Below are 18,368 nucleotides of genomic sequence, written 5' to 3' on the forward strand. Positions count from 1 at the left end.
AGACACATCTAAAAATACTTCAAGTTCATTGATTGGGAGGATTTAAAATGGAAATTATATTCCAATGGAAATACACACAAAAAGTTGAATACTGTCCACATTATATATATATATATATATATATATATATATATATATATATATATATATATATATATATATATATATATAATGTGCTACTCATTAAAATATAACAATTTAAACGTAACTGTCAATAGAACAATTAACATACAAACGTGACTAAAGTTAAGGAGACTAAGTAAATTAAAGTAATAAAAATAATAAATCTTAATTTAATTAACGTAACAACAAGGTTAATCACGGGGTGAGAATTAGCCTGTGTGTTACAGGAGCTATGCTTAACCTTGAAGGAGCTGGTCTCGGGGTTATGTCTTCATGTTTAGATCGCGTCACCTACCAGTCATGACCCCCAGCCCCTTGCACGCTACAGTATTGTTACCTGTTAAGTCTGCTATTGCCCACATACCTTTTTAACTTATTGAACAAAGACTTGATTGATAACTGTGTAAAAGTGCGCTGTGACTTTGCTATCACTTTCCCACACGACACGAACCTTCTCTCCTGTGCATGTGAATGAGTGTGGGTGGGTCATGTGAGTAGTCCAGACCCAATGATAAACTATCATCATCTAGAGTTGCTTAGGAATAAAAAAATATATTTTTTTAATATATCTCCTGGCGCCAGAATTTAATGTTGATGGCGCTATATGAGGTACCCCTAATTTGCACCCCTTAGCGTTTTGCGCGCACGAACGAGCACATTGAATTTACATTAAAGAAAGACTTCTAGTGGCTGTTTATTTTACTAGAGAAACACACACTCATCAATTCCCCTCTCTCTCTCTCATTCAAATTCAAAATGGATGTATCAGCCAAAACAGTATCGCCCAAATTAGTGTGTCTAAATTTAATGTACAAGAGCTACACGCGCTCTCTCTGTTTCTCACAAAATTCCACTCTCTCTCTCTCTCTCTCTCTCTCTCTCTCTCTCTCTCTCTCTCTCTCCCCCCCCCCCCCGGGCTATCTTGTAACTGGCAGCAAAAAGAGATTGATTCCCTTAACAGGTGCTGCGTGTTTCTGTGAGGGGGTGTCTGGCGTTTCTCTCTACCCCTTCTGTCGGCTCGGCTCGGCTCGGTGAGATTTGTTTGGAACGAAATTTGGGGACTTAGGAAGTTAAACAGAAAACAAATAAAAACTAAACTTGGGTGAAAAACAAATCCAGCGACTGAAGAATTCCGGTGAGTACAATGAATTTCTTAAAAAAAATACTGTATATAAACTGCAGTTTTGTATATGTAAAAACTCGTACAATGTGACAGCTAATCGTTTACAGGGCGGTGCAATGTTAATATACTCGCGTCCTCATCGGAACTTGGATTCCTATTTATTTATGTACTTCCATATTGATTCGTTTATTTATTAAATCAAATATAATTCTTAAATCCCCCCTCGCTAATTGTAAAAGTTTAGTCGCAAATTAACTTTACAATACGTTTTCATGGTAAAGTTCTCATGGTTATACTATGCATTAGTTTTACTATGTTTGTGTATTATATATATATATATATATATATATATATATATATATATATATATATATATATGCTTCACCATACCTCTCTGTACTTTACAATGCTTGCCTATGCCCGTGCGGTCACTGTGCTTTATTACACGCTGTTGTGCTTTTAATGTAGGAAACATTTATAAGTGTTAATTTACCATGGTTTGATTTTAATATTTGATTTATTTACCGTACCTCTCTCTCTGCTTTACCATGCTTTCACTGTGCTTTATTAATCGTTGCTGTACTATGGGAAACTTTTATAAGAGTTAGTTTACCATGGTTTTTTTTGTACTATGCTTAACCATACCTCTCTTTCCCGATGCTTTACCATGCTTTCACTGCGCTTTATTACACTTTGCTGAGCTTGTGGGAGACTTCATAAGGGTTAGTTTACTATGCTTTACCATGCTTTCACTGCGCTTTATTACACTTTGCTGAGTTCGTGGGAGACTTCATAAGGGTTAGTTTACTATGCTTTACCATGCTTTCACTGCGCTTTATTACACTTTGCTGAGCTTGTGGGAGACTTCATAAGGGTTAGTTTACTATGCTTTACCATGCTTTCACTGCGCTTTATTACACTTTGCTGAGCTTGTGGGAGACTTCATAAGGGTTAGTTTACTATGCTTTACCATGCTTTCACTGCGCTTTATTACACTTTGCTGAGCTTGTGGGAGACTTCATAAGAGTTGGTTTACATGTTTTAACATGCTTTACCACACCTCTGTGTTTTAACGGTTACAGTATCATCTGTGCAATATAAACCGCGTTTAATTGTTTTTAAAACATTTCCGTGACGTCGCCCTTGGACATTTTGATTAATCAATCCTACGAATCTTTTAACTAAAAGTGGCTGTGTGGCTTTGAAGTGAGGGGGGATGCGGGGCATGCATATTGTTGATTAACGAATCCATAAAAAACTGGTCCTACTAATTAACCAAAGAACATGGATATATTTATACAGGAAAAAAAATGTGTTCAATCAATGATAAAATACATGTATACATAGATCACAGCAACGGCCCCGACACAGCCACAAGGCCGGGCTACAGCGGGTTCCTGTCATGCAGGGGACGTGCAGTTTATTTATGCTTTGAGATACTATTGTATAAAAAGCGCTACAAGTCATAAATAAATACAGACGAGAAGAGAGAAGAAATACGTGTAAGAACGATAGATCCTGATGCATGAGGTTCTCAATGCGTATTTCCATTACCTGTTTTGTTTAAAAAGCCATTAATTAAGTTACGTGTAGTTAAACTCGTTTACATAAACATTAAAAACCAATGTTCTTGTGAGTACTGCACTGAAACGCAACAAAGTACAGCGTCTCAAATGAGAGAAACGCATTGCTGTTTATGCTATTGAAAGAGTGTTTGTGGTAGTATGTGGTTACCTTGTGGTACTTTGAGGTAATTTGATTTGTCAACGAAACCACACTCGGAACAATTCAACAGAAAAGCGAATACCGTTTTATTACGCATCATTTCAACAATGAGCAATTCCAGTATTACACATTTCAAAGTAACACTTACAAAAGGGCTTGCGATTTCAGTTTATCATTTTATATTGTTTGCGGAAAGTAATACAATTATTACATAATGTAAAAAAAAAAAAGTTTTCATAATTACAAATTCATCTCCACATGAACAACCCCCTTCTAATTTGTATTTCACATATCTTCCGGACAGCTTCCGGAACAACAGCAATTTCATCACCATCATTTACACAGACGTTAGATTTACACTCAGCGGCTGCATTTCTTTCCTGGCTTTAACCATTGTTCAAACAAGCTCTCGGAAACCGATCACTGGCAATGATATTTAGGACTTCGTCTGTTTTAGGTTCGGCAAAACAACCAATAACTTTCCTCTCCATAGGCGGCGTGTGAGTCGTTTGGGGAAGCTATTCCACACTTTTCCCCCTGCATTTATTGAACCCAACGACGTACAGTAAGAGACACACACACATATATATATATATATATATATATATATATATATATATATATATATATTTTAATTACTCTGTTTACAAGTGAGTCTGAATTACAAGTGAGTCTCATTGTGTTGCGTTTGAAAAATAGTCGGACTGAGGGACACAAATAAAAGCTGTAAACCGGATTCATTCTCCTGCATCTTTTTGAGAACTGGTACTGTATAATAATTTATAGCACAAAACAGACCCCGAGACCACTCAGGGATGCTACATATGTATTTGGCTCCCCCCCCCCCCCCCACAACATAAGGCGGCCAAATCAATGAAGTTTAACATAGCACTAGCTTGTACTTTAAAACATGTTAGCAAATTAGAAAAACAGTCAGGATAACAAGGTGCACTGTTTTTATAAACCTTTATTATTATTATTATTATTTGTTTATTTAGCAGACGCCTTTATCCAAGGCGACTTACAGAGACTAGGGTGTGTGAACTATGCATCAGCTGCAAAGTCACTTACAACTACGTCTCACCCGAAAGACGGAGCACAAGGAGGTTAAGTGACTTGCTCAGGGTCACACAATGAGTCAGTGGCTGAGGTGGGATTTGAACCGGGGACCTCCTGGTTACAAGCCCTTTTCTTTAACCACTCGACCACACAGCCTCCTTTAAATCCGTTAACCTGTTTACAGTACCTACACCAATTTCGAACACCATTTCCATCACCACACCAATTTTAATCAATTATTAATACTGTCTATTAAGCTTCTAAACACACACTTATTATCATACTTATAATCAAGGGGCATTCAACGTATTTCATAAGGTATGTTTGCAAAAAAAATAACTGCACTCTTACTGTTAAGTTTCCAAAATCTATATGGGGCTCAGATCGGTGGGAAGAATGGACGTTAAACCAGCCAAGCATGTCATTCAAGCACTGCCTCCTCGAATGACATTGAAATGCAACTAAATCCTGTATTTTGGACCCTGGTGATACGTTTTCATATTTAGAGTACAGTAAAGCAGGCAGATGCGGTTCTCTGCTTTCCTTGCAGACACCTTTTCAGAAGTTCAAAAGACCCCGCTTTCACTGAAAATGGAGTGAAGGACTGGAAAAATCGAAAGAAAAAACTTTAGAAACATTCATAATCTGGCACCACAAACAGTGTTCTGAAAGGTGGCATTTGTTCAAACAGTCGAAGGAAGTATGTTCTGACTGTAGCGTCACAGTTATCATTCTCACAAAACGGTGGTGCGTGAAAACAGACAGTATGCTACGAAAATACTTTGCCACAAGTTCTGTAAAATCAGATTCGGATCAAGCTGTTTGTATAAATAACAGCAATTCGAATAAATGTAGAAATTGTGAAGAGGATGTTCCAGGCAAGGGAATGAGCGATAAGGATTCAGAGTTTTCGTCAGCTGCCTCCGAGCCTCCTGCAGCGGTATGGGGGGCTCAGATCGGAAGAATTGACGTTAAACCAGGAAGGGTCAGATTCTTCGTATGTTGCTCAGGAAGAATCGGCAAGTGCATGCCAGAGTGAAGATGTGCTGGGAATACGAGAGGCAGGGGTCCAGGGTGACTCCGAGGTTCTTAGTTGAGGAGGAGGGAGAGAGTGTGGTAGATTCCAGAGGAATGGCGATAGAGAGATCAGAGGAGGAGGAGGAGGAGGGAAAGAAAAGATTTAGAGAGGATGAGTTTGAGGTGATGCGAGTGCATCCAGGTGGAGATAGCAGACAGACAGGTAGAGATACGGGAGGGGATGGTGGAGTCAAAGGGGGGGAAGGAGAGGAAAATCTGAGCATCATCAGCATAGAAATGGTATGAGAAACCATAGGATGCGATGAGGGGGCCCAGGGAGCGGGTGTAGAGAGAGGACAGGAGAGGACCCAAGACTGACCCTTGGGGGGCTCTTGTTGAGAGAGGGCGAGGTGTGGAGGTTGCTCCACGCCAGGTTACCTGGTAAGTGCGGTTGGAGAGGTAGGAGGAGAACCAGGCCAGAGCAGTGCCAGGTCAGTGAGAGAGGATAGTAGAATAGAGTGATCGACAGTGTCAAAGGCAGCAGAGAGGTTGAGGAGAATTAGGACAGAGGAGAGAGAGGCAGCTCGGGCAGAGTTTAGTGAGTTAGTGACAGACAGGAGGGCAGTTTCGGTGGAGTGAGCAGAGTGGAAGCCAGATTGGAGAGGGTCAAGCAGAGAGTGGTTGGACAGGAAAGCAGAGAGCTGGCGGTGTACAGCCCGCTCGAGGGTTTTGGAGAGGAAGGGTAGGAGGGAGACAGGACGGTAGCTCTGGAGGGAGGTGGGGTCGAGGGCAGGTTTTTTGAGGAGGGGAGTGATAGAGGCTTGTTTGAAGGCAGAGGGAAATAGACCAGAAAGGAGAGAGGTGTTGAGAAGGGAGGAGATGAAGGGAAGTAGAGCAGGAGCAGCAGCTTGAAAGAGGTGAGTGGGGAGGGGGTCCAGGGCACACGTGGTGGGTTTGTGACCCTGGAGCAGGGAGGAGTGGTGAGAGGGGAGGAAAGGTGGAGAAGGAGGGTGAGTTAGTAGGGGACACAGTGGGTATAGGGGTTGGAGCGTTTGCGGATATCTGAGATTTTAGAAGAGAAGAAAGAGACAAAGTCATCAGAGGAGATAGAGGAGGAGGGGGAGGGGGGAGGGGGGGTTTAGGAGGGAGGAGAAGGTAGAGAATAGTTTACGTGGGTTGTTAGTGCAGGCTTGGATTATAGATTGGAAATAAGAACATTTAGCAGGAGGGGAGTAGAGGAGAAGGAGGAGAGGAGAGAGCGGTAGAGGTCTAGGGCAGCAGGGAGTTTGGTTCTCTTCCATTTCTTTTCAGCAGATCGCAGTGTGGTTCTTGCTGAGCCGAGCACAGAGGAGAGCCAGGGTTGGGGAGGGGAGGAGCGAGCAGGTCGGGGGGTGAGGGAAAAGATGGAGTTGAGGGAGGAGGTGAGGGAGGAGAAGAGAGTGGAGGTAGAGTCTATATAGAGTTGGGAGAAGGAGTCGATAGGAGGTAGGTGAGAGAGAGCGGTGGAGGCAAGGACAGAGGGGGAGAGAGAGCGAAGGTTACGGTGAGAGGTGACGGTTGGTGTAGGAGGAGCAGGGAGAGATGGGAGAGACAGAGAAAAAGAGATGAAATACTATATCCACTTACAACAAACACCCTTTCCCTGTGTGAGTGGGATTTCAAACTCAAATTCAGGGAAACTCATGACAACATCCCTGCAGTGTAAGAGACACACATTTTAACTGTTTGAACTAAGCGTGACAAAAGAGCCCAATCCAAACCCAATTACCAATCACAGTTCTCGGTCTCCCTCCATGCCTTACTCTCGGGTGAGCTGTTACACTTGCACTTCCAGGTCACCTCAGCAGTTAGGATTCTTCAGACAAGTTCAAAGCAGCTCATAATTAGGTAAAGGCAGATTTAAAATAATATGAACTTCATACTGGAGGAGCGACAGAACTCAGAACCACTCAGGATGATTGTAAACACCATACTTCATAGTAAAATGTTGTTATTTTTTTTTGCAATTTTGTTTTTTGTTTCATTTTCAGCTCTCTGCAGAAAGGAAGGGGGATGGAATTCTAAACTTCTTTGTGGGAGAAATTTGGAGCCTGAGAGATTTCTGGGCTTCATAGAGACATATTTCCACAAAGGGGGACAGTTGGACAGTTGGACATTTTGTGAACCTGGTTATACTTGTTAAAAAACAAAACAAAACCAAAAAAAAAACTATATTCTCCTGAACGTATTTGAAACAAAGGGACAAAAAACATTTCTGAAGAAACCGAAGAAATGTTTCTTTTTATTGAAGGAACTGAATCAATTCTTCAATATATTGTTGAACACATTTTTGGGAGTATCTTAACACTAAACATAATTGTGGATTTTTTTTTTTAAAGAAAAAAATTAATTTTTTTTTAATACTTTACACTTTTTTCGAAATTGTTGAGGCTAAATCTGGAACTTTTGATACAAAATGTTTATATATATATAGCTGAATTAATTTAAGAAGACTGATTGTTTTAGTTGAGTTTGAGGAGGGGGTTTAATTGAATGAATAAAAACATAAAGGAGGAATCATGTATATTGGATCTTTTAGTTGTATCTCAAACATTAAGACAACAACCATTTGATGTAATATTTATTGAAATTAATAAAAGTTCCTGATTTATCTACACTAGAAAAGTCAGCTAGATGCGTTCAATTATTTTACTGAAACGCAAAAATTTGACGGCAAAATTCGAAATCGTAAAAAAAAAAAGTCAACACCATTTTTATTCTAGTCTGTAAAATTTATTTTAAAGCAGAGATTTCATTTGACTTTTCTTCATGTGTTTTTATTTGTTTTAATCTTAAATTTTTTTTGGTTCAATTTTTATATTTTTTTATTCTGTTTTAAAATCAGAGCTTAAGATCAGTCGTTACAAATCCCTCTTTTCAAGATTACCCCCTCATTTCCTGCCCTCACAATCTCTTCTAATTATAATTCAAGTCCCCCTTGCTGCCCCCGCCCCCTCACAGACCCCCTTTTATTCTCACCCTCACAGAGCTCCCCTTTCTGCTCTCCACCTTACAGACCCTCCTTTGCGCTCCCTCTCACAGACCCCCCCTTTCCTCTCTCCACCTTACAGACCCCCCTTTCCGCTCCCTCTCACAGACCCCCCCTTTCCTCTCTCCACCTTACAGACCCCCCTTTCCGCTCCCTCTCACAGACCCCCCCTTTCCTCTCTCCACCTTACAGACCCCCCTTTCCGTTCCCCATCACAGACCCCCTCCTTCTGCTCCCCCCTTTTCTGTGGCCCGTTGGCGAACTTTGTTGAAGTGGCGATGTGGTCCAACTACTTCATGCAGGAGGAGGACTCAGGAGGGGTGCGCGGTGTGGCATGCGGGACCAGGGGCGGGGCCAGGGGCGGGGTGAAGAGAGGGGACAGGGGAGGGGCCTGGAGCGACAGCCAGGAGGGGAAGGTGAAGCTGGCTTTCTTTGTGGCGATCGTGGGAGTGACCCTCACCATGCTCGCTGTGGGGACGGAGTTCTGGGTGGAGCTCAGCCCCCCCAAATCCCTCTACAACAACGACACCTGCCCCGCCGCGCACTTCGGGCTCTGGAAGAAGTGCTTCAAGCTGCTCTGGGTGTCCGACATCGACCCGGAGAGGGAGAGCTGCGGGCCGGCCGAGCTGCCTGGAGGTGAGAGTCTCTCATTATCACTTGTCAGGAGGCAGACAGCTCACTTACATAGAGCAGTGCTTTTCAATCTTTTCATCTCATGACCACTGTTTCCAGCAGGGACCACCAGGTGTACCAGTGGCAATGTGCAATCTTAAACTGCTGTTGTAAAACAGAGACCTACTGTTTTTTCTCACTGAAAATGTGACAGCATCATCTAATTATTGACAAGAGTTCACCACAATCAACAGCACAGAGTGGCTGCTTTGATTCCCCATCACTAACTTTGACAGTTCACAACAAATACCTCTCATCATCATTTCTCATTTCTCTATGATTCAGTGGTACAGACAGATTGATACATTACGATGGTGTGATTTGAAGGAGTATTGTGAGTGAGGAATCATATCATAAAGAACAACTGCTGGTGTGTACCAGCTGCAAGCCTGTCACGTACCAGTACTGGTACGCGTAGCACAGGCTGAAAACCACTGATATCGAGGATACACCCTGAGCGATCCTGCAGTCCTCTAGTTATTCTAATAGAGGGGTACCCCTGAATGATCCTGTAGTCCTGTAGTTATTCTAATAGAGGGGTACCCCTGAATGATCCTGTAGTTATTCTAATAGAGGGGTACCCCTGAGCGATCCTGTAGTTATTCTAATAGCGGGGTACCCCTGAATGATCCTGTAGTTATTCTAATAGAGGGGTACCCCTGAGCGATCCTGCAGTCTTGTAGTTATGTGTGTATAATTGTACCACGTGAAGCTTCCTATCCATGTGTCTATTTCATAATGCTTAAATGTTTTTGTTTCTTTGAACTATTGAAGTCCATACATAAAAGATATGTTTGTCAGCTACTTGACGTCCTTAGTTTCTTCTGGTTCTGATTTTTTGGATTGAGTGAAGTTCTGGATTGAAGGCATTAAAACGTTTGTCTGCTACTTGACTTTCTTGGTTTCTTCTGGTTTAAGTTTCTGATTGAAGTTCTGGATTGAAGGCATTAAAACGTTTGTCTGCTACTTGAGGGATATATGGGGGTGTCTCTCTGTCTGCCCATCCGTCTGTCACACTTCACACATTTCCATATATCTGGATAACTGCTTATCAAATTGTCATGAAATGTGGTATTAACGTTATTTAGCGTGAGTTATTGAGTATCAGATTCTGGCGATATAGGGGCTGTCTGTCTGTCTGTATATCTGTCTGTATGTCACACTTTTACACCTTGAGAACAAGACGTTATTCCACACACTGTAAATCATTTTAATAGACTTTACCAGGACACCTCATTCGCTTACCTAACGAAGGTCTTCAACACCACTTACCCAATTTCCATTAAACTCTTCATTGGCATGTCTTATTCTACATGGCTCTGTACATGCTGTTAGTATACATCATGGTTATCTGCTTTTTCATCACACCGATAGCTCTGATTGTGAATTGTGGCAATTCCCTTACAAGTGTCCCACAGTGAAAGCACAGCAATGTGTATGAAGCACAATGAAAGCATTGTAAAGCACAGAGAGGTCTGGTAAAGCATAGGGAAGCATTGTAAAGCACAGAGAGGTCTGGTAAAGCATAGGGAAGCATTGTAAAGCACAGAGAGGTCTGGTAAAGCATAGGGATGCATTGTAAAGCACAGAGAGGTCTGGTAAAGCATAGGGAAGCATTGTAAAGCACAGAGAGGTCTGGTGAAGCAAAGGGAAGCATTGTAAAGCACAGAGAGGTGTGGTAAAGCATAGAGAAGCATTGTAAAGCACAGAGAGGTCTAGTAAAGCATAGGGATGCATTGTAAAGCACAGAGAGGTCTGGTAAAGCATAGGGAAGCATTGTAAAGCACAGAGAGGTCTGGTAAAGCATATTGAAAAACAAACTAGGGTAAACTATGGTAAATGCAGAGTATAACCATGGGAAACGCATGGGGGGGAAAACTGCAGAATGACTGTGCAGATGCACTGTGGTAAAGCCTTTTGTAAGGAATGAGGCTGGATGTTGCTCTATTTTTGGACAGTCATCTATAAACAAAAAATTATCGCGTCTCAGTTGAAGCCCCTTGACCCCCTCCACCTCCTTCCAAGTTTTTAAATCCCAGCCTGGCTGTGATCATTTCGTTATTATGAATTGAATACGGGCTAATGTCTCTCTTTCAACAGCCCGGCTGTGTCTGCAAGTTCAAATCTGCAAAGAATGTGCAACGGCTTCCTGGCCTAGACGCTCTGTCTCTCTCTACATATCACTCCATGCACAGCCAAACAGGAGCTGTAAGGGAGGGGTAGAGAGCAGCTGATTACAGGCTGTTGGGTTAGATATTGATAATAAACACCAGACCTGGGGTCTATTATAATTCTAATTGTGTCATTCTTATTTAATGTAATTGTAACTGTAGTGAACCTTGGCACATCTGCTTAATTGTAATTGTACCATGTAATTGATCAATTACACTTTAAATACACATTTAGATATCATATTTATTTGTTCAGAATTTCCTGATTTGATAAACATGTGATCCACTGCGCCATCAGGACCATTTTCAGAATGACAATCACAGTCACAGCAGCATTGTTCGCTTGATATTAGAAGCAGCTCAAGCAAATCAAATCCAATTGCACTTAGCAAACACAAGAAGAACTAAACCTTGATCAGAGGCCAGCAGTCCACACAGATTGCACCTGAATTCATATATATGTGAGCTGCTAGCTATGAGCTCTATATAAGGACACCCCTTTCCAAGCTTAATCATTCACATTTCCATGTGTTTTATCTCTGAGCGATCATTCATTATTCCTGTATTTTCATCCACTTTTAGTGACTAGTGAAAAGTGATATAGTATCACCATACCTCTCTGTGCTTTACAATGCTCCCCTGTGCTTTTACTAATTTTGATAATTCAAAATTATTTTGGAAGATATTTCACTGTTAAATGGTGTTGAATATTACTCTTTTCTTTCACAGAGGTGAACTGCACCTATTTCAAATTCTTCACAACAGGAGAAAATGCCGTCATATTTCAGAAGACTACCAAGAAAGGCAAGCAGAAATATGTATTTAAAATATTCACTCTCTCACCCCCTCTCTTATCCTCCTATCTCCTCTCTCTGACCCCCCTCTTGCTCTCTCACCCACTATCTCACCCCCTCTCTCTCGCTCACACTCCCCTCTCTCACTCTCTATACCTTCTCCCTCCATCTCTCTCTTCCTCCCCCTCACTCTCTCTCTCCCTCTCTTTCCCCACTCTTCTCTCTCCCTCCCCCTCTCAGACCCTCTTCTCACTCTTTCTCACCCCCTCTTCTCGCTCCCCCTCTCTTTATCCCCCTCTCCTCTCTCTCTCAGAGCTCAGTATTGCTGCTGCAGTGCTGTGTCTGCTCAGTATCATGATGATGTTCTTCTCTCTCCCTCTCTCTCAGAGCTCAGTATTGCTGCTGCAGTGCTGTGTCTGCTCAGTATCACGATGATGATCTTGGGTTCGATGTGCATCACCATGGCGCTCAGTAAAGGGGTCGAGTTCCTCCTCAAGCCGGCCTCCTTCTTCTTCATCCTGGCAGGTAAACAAGAATCACACCTGCCTGCCCGTCTCTGTGTGTGTGTGTGTCTGTCTGCATGTCTGCCTGTCTGTGTGTCTATCTGCTTGTCTCTGTCTTTCTGTCTGTCTGAATTCGCAAGGTCACCAAAGTCTATTTTAACCATCTGTGAAACATTGCTAAACTCAGGTCATTTCCATCAATGTCTGATGCTGAGAAAGTAATTCCTGCTTTGGTCGCTCCTTTCTCTATCTCTCCTCTCTCCTCTCTCTCCACTCTTCCTCCTCTATCGCTCTCTTCTGTCTCTGTCGCTCTCCTCTCTCTCCTCTCTCCTCATTGCTCTCTCACTCCACTCTTCTCTCCTCACTCTCATTCTCCTCTCTATCTCTCTTCTCTCCTCTCTCCCCATCACTCTCTCCACTCCTCTCCTCTCTCTCTATCACTCTCTCCTTAGTGCTCTCTCTCATCTCTCTCCTCTCCCTCTCTTTCTCTCCTCTTCTCGCCTCACTCTCCTCTCACCTCTCTCCTATCTCCTCTCTCTCTGTCTCCTCTCTGCAGGTGTGCTGGTCCTCATCTCTCTTGAGGTGTTCAGACAGTCAGTCTATGCTCTCCTCTCCTCTGATCACACTGTCCCGCTCCATCACGAGTTCTCCTGGTCTGTCGCCTGTGCGGGGGTGGCGGGGGCAGTCCTCATTTTCGGGGGTGTGTGCTTCATCATCCTCTCCTTACCCACAAGCCCCTGGGAGAAGTGCCTCCACAAAGATGGACCAGAGTCTTGAGAGACGACTCATGAGATATTTGAGTGACTGCCAAGGAAAAGCAATTAGATATTGAAGTAAGGAGGCTGTGAAAGGGTATTTAAACTTTATGTATCTGTAATGTTGTTGAAGCTGACACCCTGGGATCTTTCAAGAAGCTGCTTGATGAAATTCTGGGATCAATAAGCTACTAACAACCAAACGAGCAAGATGGGCTGAATGTCCTCCTCTCGTTTGTAAACTTTCTTATGTTCTCATATATATATATATATATATATATATATATATATATATATATATATATATATATATATGTATATGTATATATATATGTGTGTGTATATACAGTCATATATACAGTCACCTCCAAAATTATTGCCACCCTTGATAAAGATGAGCAAAAAAATAAATAATACCAGTACTGAGCTATATTGTAATTTTCCAACATGTGAAATATATTTGACTTTATTAATGATTCAATGGAAATCAACCAAAATTACACATTTCTCAAATTATAAATTTAATTTCCAAAAAAAATGAAGTGCATGAAGTGTCAATTATTGGCACCCTTGTTTTCAGTACTTTGTGCACCCTCCCCTTGCAAGGATAACAACACTGAGTCTTTTTCTATAATGTTTAATGAGATTGGAGAACACTTTGGGAGGGATCTTAGACCATTCCTCCATACAGAATCTTTCCAGATCCTTGATATCCTTCGGTCTGCGCTTATGGACTGCCCTCTTCAATTGAAGCCACAGGTTTTCAATGGGGTTCAAGTCCGGAGACCATTGCAAAAATGTTGATTTTGTGGTCAATTAACCATTTCTTTGTGGATTTTGATGTGTGCTTGGGGTCATTGTCTTGCTGGAAGATCCACTTGCGGCCAAGTTTCAGCCTCCTGGCAGAAGCAACCAGGTATTTGGCTAAAATGTCCTGGTATTGGGTAGAGTTCATGATGCCGTTGACCTTAACAAGGGCCCCAGGACCAGTGGAAGCAAAACAGCCCCATAACATCAAAGATCCACCACCATATTTTACAGTAGGTATGAGGTTCTTTTCTGCATAAGCATCCTTCTTTCAACGCCAAACCCACCGCTGGTGTGCGTGGCTGAAGAGCTCTATTTTCGTCTCATCGGACCATAGCACCCGGTTCCAATCGAAGTGCCAATGCCGTTTAGCAAACTCCAGGTGCTTACGTTTGTTGGTTGCTCTCAATAAAGGCCTATTGGCATGGCGTCTAATTGTAGATTTGGAGACTTGGTGACCCCGAGATGCAACCAAGTTCTGTAATTCTTCAACTGTGGTCCTTGGATTTCCCTTTGCCTCCCAAACCATCTGCCTCACTGTGTGTGGGGGCAGGATACACTTGAAGTCCTCTACCAGGCAAGTTTACCACTGTTCCAGTGGTTTTGAACTTCTTAATTATTGCCCTAATAGTGGTAAGTGGTATATTTTAGTTTTTTAGCTGTTGTTTTGTACCCATTGCCTGATTTATGAAGGTCAACAACCATTTGTCTCTTTTCATTTGTGAGTTCTTTGCCTTTCCCCATGGTGATGGATGACAAATGGATTTCATATGTGTGTTACCTCATTTTTATACCCCAATGAAACAAGAAGCCATGGAATGCCACAATACAGTTCCTTAAGACTGAGATGAACTTAAAGAAGTAGAATGTTAATGCAGATTTAATTTTGTTTGATTTTATTTAGAATATGGTTTTCCCATATAGTTGAGCATAAAATATAGCTTATTACCTGTGTTTTTATTTTATTCAGCCTTTTTTGCTCATCTTTATCAAGGGTGCCAATAATTTTGGAGGTGACTATATATATATAAATATTAATTTATATAATAGACCCTACATACCATGGATTATATACATTAATAAAGCTAATAAGAGGTAAGAGAATGGATTTAATAATGTTGAATTTAATTTTTGTTTTTTCTGGAAACAATTTATAATTTCATCTTTGACCCTTCGGATTTTGATTTGAATTTATTTTTTTTACAACATTGAAAAAACAACTGGACTTGGAATACAACTTTGAATTCTGAATTTTGAAACCTGCCCAGGGCTACCTTAAAGTAAGGCATGCAAACTGAGAACTTCCTTAACCCAGTATAGCAGCAGATACAATTGAAATCCAGGTTTGCGCTAACATCTTTAAAAACTGCACATTTCAGACCTGTGTAGCAACACTATGTGAAAGCGTGACTTGTGCAAACAGAGATACTTTACATTAGAGCTGCACAGACAGATATACTTTACATTAGAGCTGCACAGAGATACTTTACATTAGAGCTGCACAGACAGAGATACTTTACATTAGAGCTGCACAGACAGATATACTTTACATTAGAGCTGCACAGAGATACTTTACATTAGAGCTGCACAGAGATACTTTACATTAGAGCTGAACAAACAGAGATACTTTACTAGAGCTGCACAGACAGCAATACTTTACATTAGAGCTGCACAGAGATGCTTTACATTAGAGCTGCACAGACAGATACTTTACATTAGAGCTGCACAGAGATACTTTACATTAGAGCTGCACAGAGATACTTTACATTAGAGCTGCACAGAGATACTTTACATTAGAGCTGCACAGACAGATACTTTACATTAGAGCTGCACAGAGATACTTTACATTAGAGCTGCACAGACAGATACTTTACATTAGAGCTGCACAGAGATACTTTACATTAGAGCTGCACAGAGACACTTTACATTAGAGCTGCACAGAGATACTTTACATTAGAGCTGCACAGAGACACTTTACATTAGAGCTGCACAGACAGATACTTTACATCAGAGCTGCACAGACAGAGTATTCAGATTGATCTCTCCACAGGGGAGGGTCATTGCTGTAGACTGGGCTGATTTAGCAGCTGCTTGTGTGGATCGCTGTTCTCCAGAGTCCAGGAAAAGCAGCGATCCACACAAATCCAAGCAGCTGTTTCTCCGCTCTTCACTCTGAATGGGAAATCAGCCCGATCGACACCAGCGACCCTCACCTGGTTTCAGTGGAGAGCTCAATCCCAATAACTGTGCAGCTTTTGCTGTAAGTTGCAGTTATTTTAACCCGGACATCTGACAAGATCAAGAATTAAGGAAAAAAATTAAACTGGAAATGTTACTACATTAAAAAAAGCCTGGACCCCGGAATTCAGGTTATAGAAAAGGAATCTCTGGATACTTTCAGATACTTTCAACATCTGGAATTGAGCTCATGGAATATCAACTTCGGGACATTATGGTGCCAGGAATTCCGCTCTTTTCTATATGAGTTCTCTCTGTGTGCGAGGATCAGCGGGAGAAACATCTGCGGCGGTATCTATCTGTCTGTCTGTCTGTCTGTCTGTCTGTCTATCTATACATCTGTCTCCCTCTATTTATTTATCTATCTCTGTGTGTATATGCTGTCAATATATTGATTTTAATATATATATATATATATATATATATATATATATATATATATATATATATATATATATATATATATATATATATATAAAATATATATATATATATTAATTATAGTGTATGTTTAAAGAAATCCCCCCCCACTCTCGATCTTCTCTCCTTCTCCTCTCTCTTCTCTCCTTCTCCTCTCTCTTGTAACCCAATCTAAGTGTGTGTTGGTAAGCTTGAATTTAATCTTCTCCAATGAGCAGAAATAGAGACACAGACTCCCAGCCCACTAAAACATGCCTGTTCAAAGTAACAGCAGCCTGACTGCAACAGAATAATAATATATCTGCAAGCTGTGCATTAAGAGACAGGGAAAGGGGAGTCGACTGGACTCTGCTATTAGTTAAGTGAGGTGACAGACAAAAAGACACACACACACACACAGAGAGATCAATACAAAATAAACCATTCTATTTGTTCTGCTCATTATAGAAAAGCTAAATGGTTTAATTGACAAACAGAGCTCGAGGTAGGGGGAGGGAGAGACAGGGGGTGGTCTATAAAAATACTTTGGGAGAGGGGGGTTGGAACAGTTCAGATTTCAATGGGGGAGGGAGAGAGTCTGTAACTGTACTGCTGGTTTAATATGGCCCTGCCTGAGCTATGCCAAGACTTTGGGCTAAAATTAGCAGAGTCAGTTTCTACTGGCTAACAGCCAAGGACTGGGTGACACCTGTTTACATGTGTAAAAGAGAGAGGGGGGAGAGACGAAAGAGAGGCCGTTCAGCCTATCAGAGCTCGCCCGGTTCCAAGTAGTGATTGATCTCAAAACTTTTGTCAAGTCAGGTCTTAAAGGATCCCAGTGATTCAGCATCAACAAGGCTAGGTAACCCTTGGTAGCCCTTGGTAACCCTTCCCATCCCCTCACCACTCTCTGTGTGAAGAAGCGTCTCCTTCCCTCTGTCTCCTAAGTTCATTTCCACACTGTGTTCCTCTGCTCCTGCTTTCTCTGCTTAAACTATCGGCTATAGGGTTTGTCAGCTCCTTTTAAGATTGTAAAGACTTCAGCCAAGTTTAAAAAAATCACACATTTTTAACAACAAAAAACAAATCACATTATATGGAAGAATCCCAAATTGAGCGTTTCATATGAGTCCATGTACTTAATGAACAGCAAATACAGACAGATATGAATACATTGTTATGCAGACGGTGGACTTGTGTGTTACACTGGAGCACTGCTGGAGACAGAATCAGGATAAACACAGTGCGGGATGATGGTAGCTCTACTTCATTATGCAGGCAAGTGAAGAAATATTGCTAAAATGATTAGGCATTAATAATCGGACTAAAAACTACAACTCCCAGCATGCATTTGCTCCAGCAATAACAGGGGTGCTGGGGACAGGCTCTAGACAGGCAAGATTTCAGTCAGTATAAATGTGTTCATATTTACACGGAGAAATGAACTGCATTTCTGGTGCAAAGTGGTTTGCAGTGTGCGGGTGTAGATGTGATGCAATGCTTAAACAGATGACAGACAACAAAGTTTGCGGTCCAAACAGTCCTTTATTTGTTTTATAATCCGGGTCGTTTTTGCGACCGTAAATAATAATCCCTGGCAATGTGCACTGCACAGTGAAGCCTCAGGGTTCAGTACCGAAATAATAAACACAGTATGACCACGCACAGAACACAAACACCATCACAAGTCCACAGTGAGTGCTAATATGTGGTGAAATGCAATTTATTAGTGAACAGTAGTGCAGTGCTGTCCAGGCTGGTGCTGGCCTTTAGCGACAGCTCCCAGTACGTGTTAGCCATCTAACAAGAACAAACGTTTACAATTAGTACGACAAAACAAACAAACGCTAACCATAACAAAAGAGCAGTTCGCTCGGCCACGTCCCCTTTTGTACCTTCAGCCACGCTCCCTTGGTTTAGCGAGTGCAATCACTTTTCCTCCAATCCGCGATTG

The 18,368-nt window shown here is 41.7% G+C and overlaps 1 protein-coding gene across 2 annotated transcripts; it reads left to right on the top strand.

The window, feature by feature from the left end:
- Nucleotides 1-574: 574 nt before the first annotated feature.
- On the top strand, nt 575-16,448 carry LOC131725072 (voltage-dependent calcium channel gamma-6 subunit-like). 2 transcript variants are annotated; one of them, XM_059018560.1, is made up of 6 exons: nt 575-613; nt 1,059-1,258; nt 7,078-8,711; nt 11,648-11,722; nt 12,100-12,237; nt 12,772-16,448. In XM_059018560.1, exons 3-6 carry the CDS (start codon nt 8,354-8,356, stop codon nt 12,990-12,992), a joined length of 792 nt encoding a protein of 263 aa, XP_058874543.1. In that variant the 5' UTR covers nt 575-613; nt 1,059-1,258; nt 7,078-8,353; the 3' UTR covers nt 12,993-16,448. The 2 variants fall into 2 exon arrangements, with proteins under 2 accessions (XP_058874543.1, XP_058874544.1); XM_059018561.1 differs by lacking the exon at nt 575-613 and having other exon boundaries at nt 808-1,258; nt 8,268-8,711.
- Nucleotides 16,449-18,368: the final 1,920 nt, after the last annotated feature.

This window comes from Acipenser ruthenus, chromosome 60, assembly GCF_902713425.1.
Source record: "Acipenser ruthenus chromosome 60, fAciRut3.2 maternal haplotype, whole genome shotgun sequence".
Taxonomy (NCBI): Eukaryota; Metazoa; Chordata; class Actinopteri; order Acipenseriformes; family Acipenseridae; genus Acipenser; species Acipenser ruthenus.

Excerpts from the sequence above, each read along its gene's own strand:
- LOC131725072 (XM_059018560.1), top strand. The coding sequence starts at position 8,354 with ATGTGGTCCAACTACTTCATGCAGGAGGAGGACTCAGGAGGGGTGCGC. Across the intron at positions 8,712-11,647 it reads GCCGGCCGAGCTGCCTGGAG|AGGTGAACTGCACCTATTTC; the intron begins GTGAGAGTCTCT and ends TTTCTTTCACAG. Across the intron at positions 11,723-12,099 it reads TCAGAAGACTACCAAGAAAG|AGCTCAGTATTGCTGCTGCA; the intron begins GCAAGCAGAAAT and ends CCTCTCTCTCAG.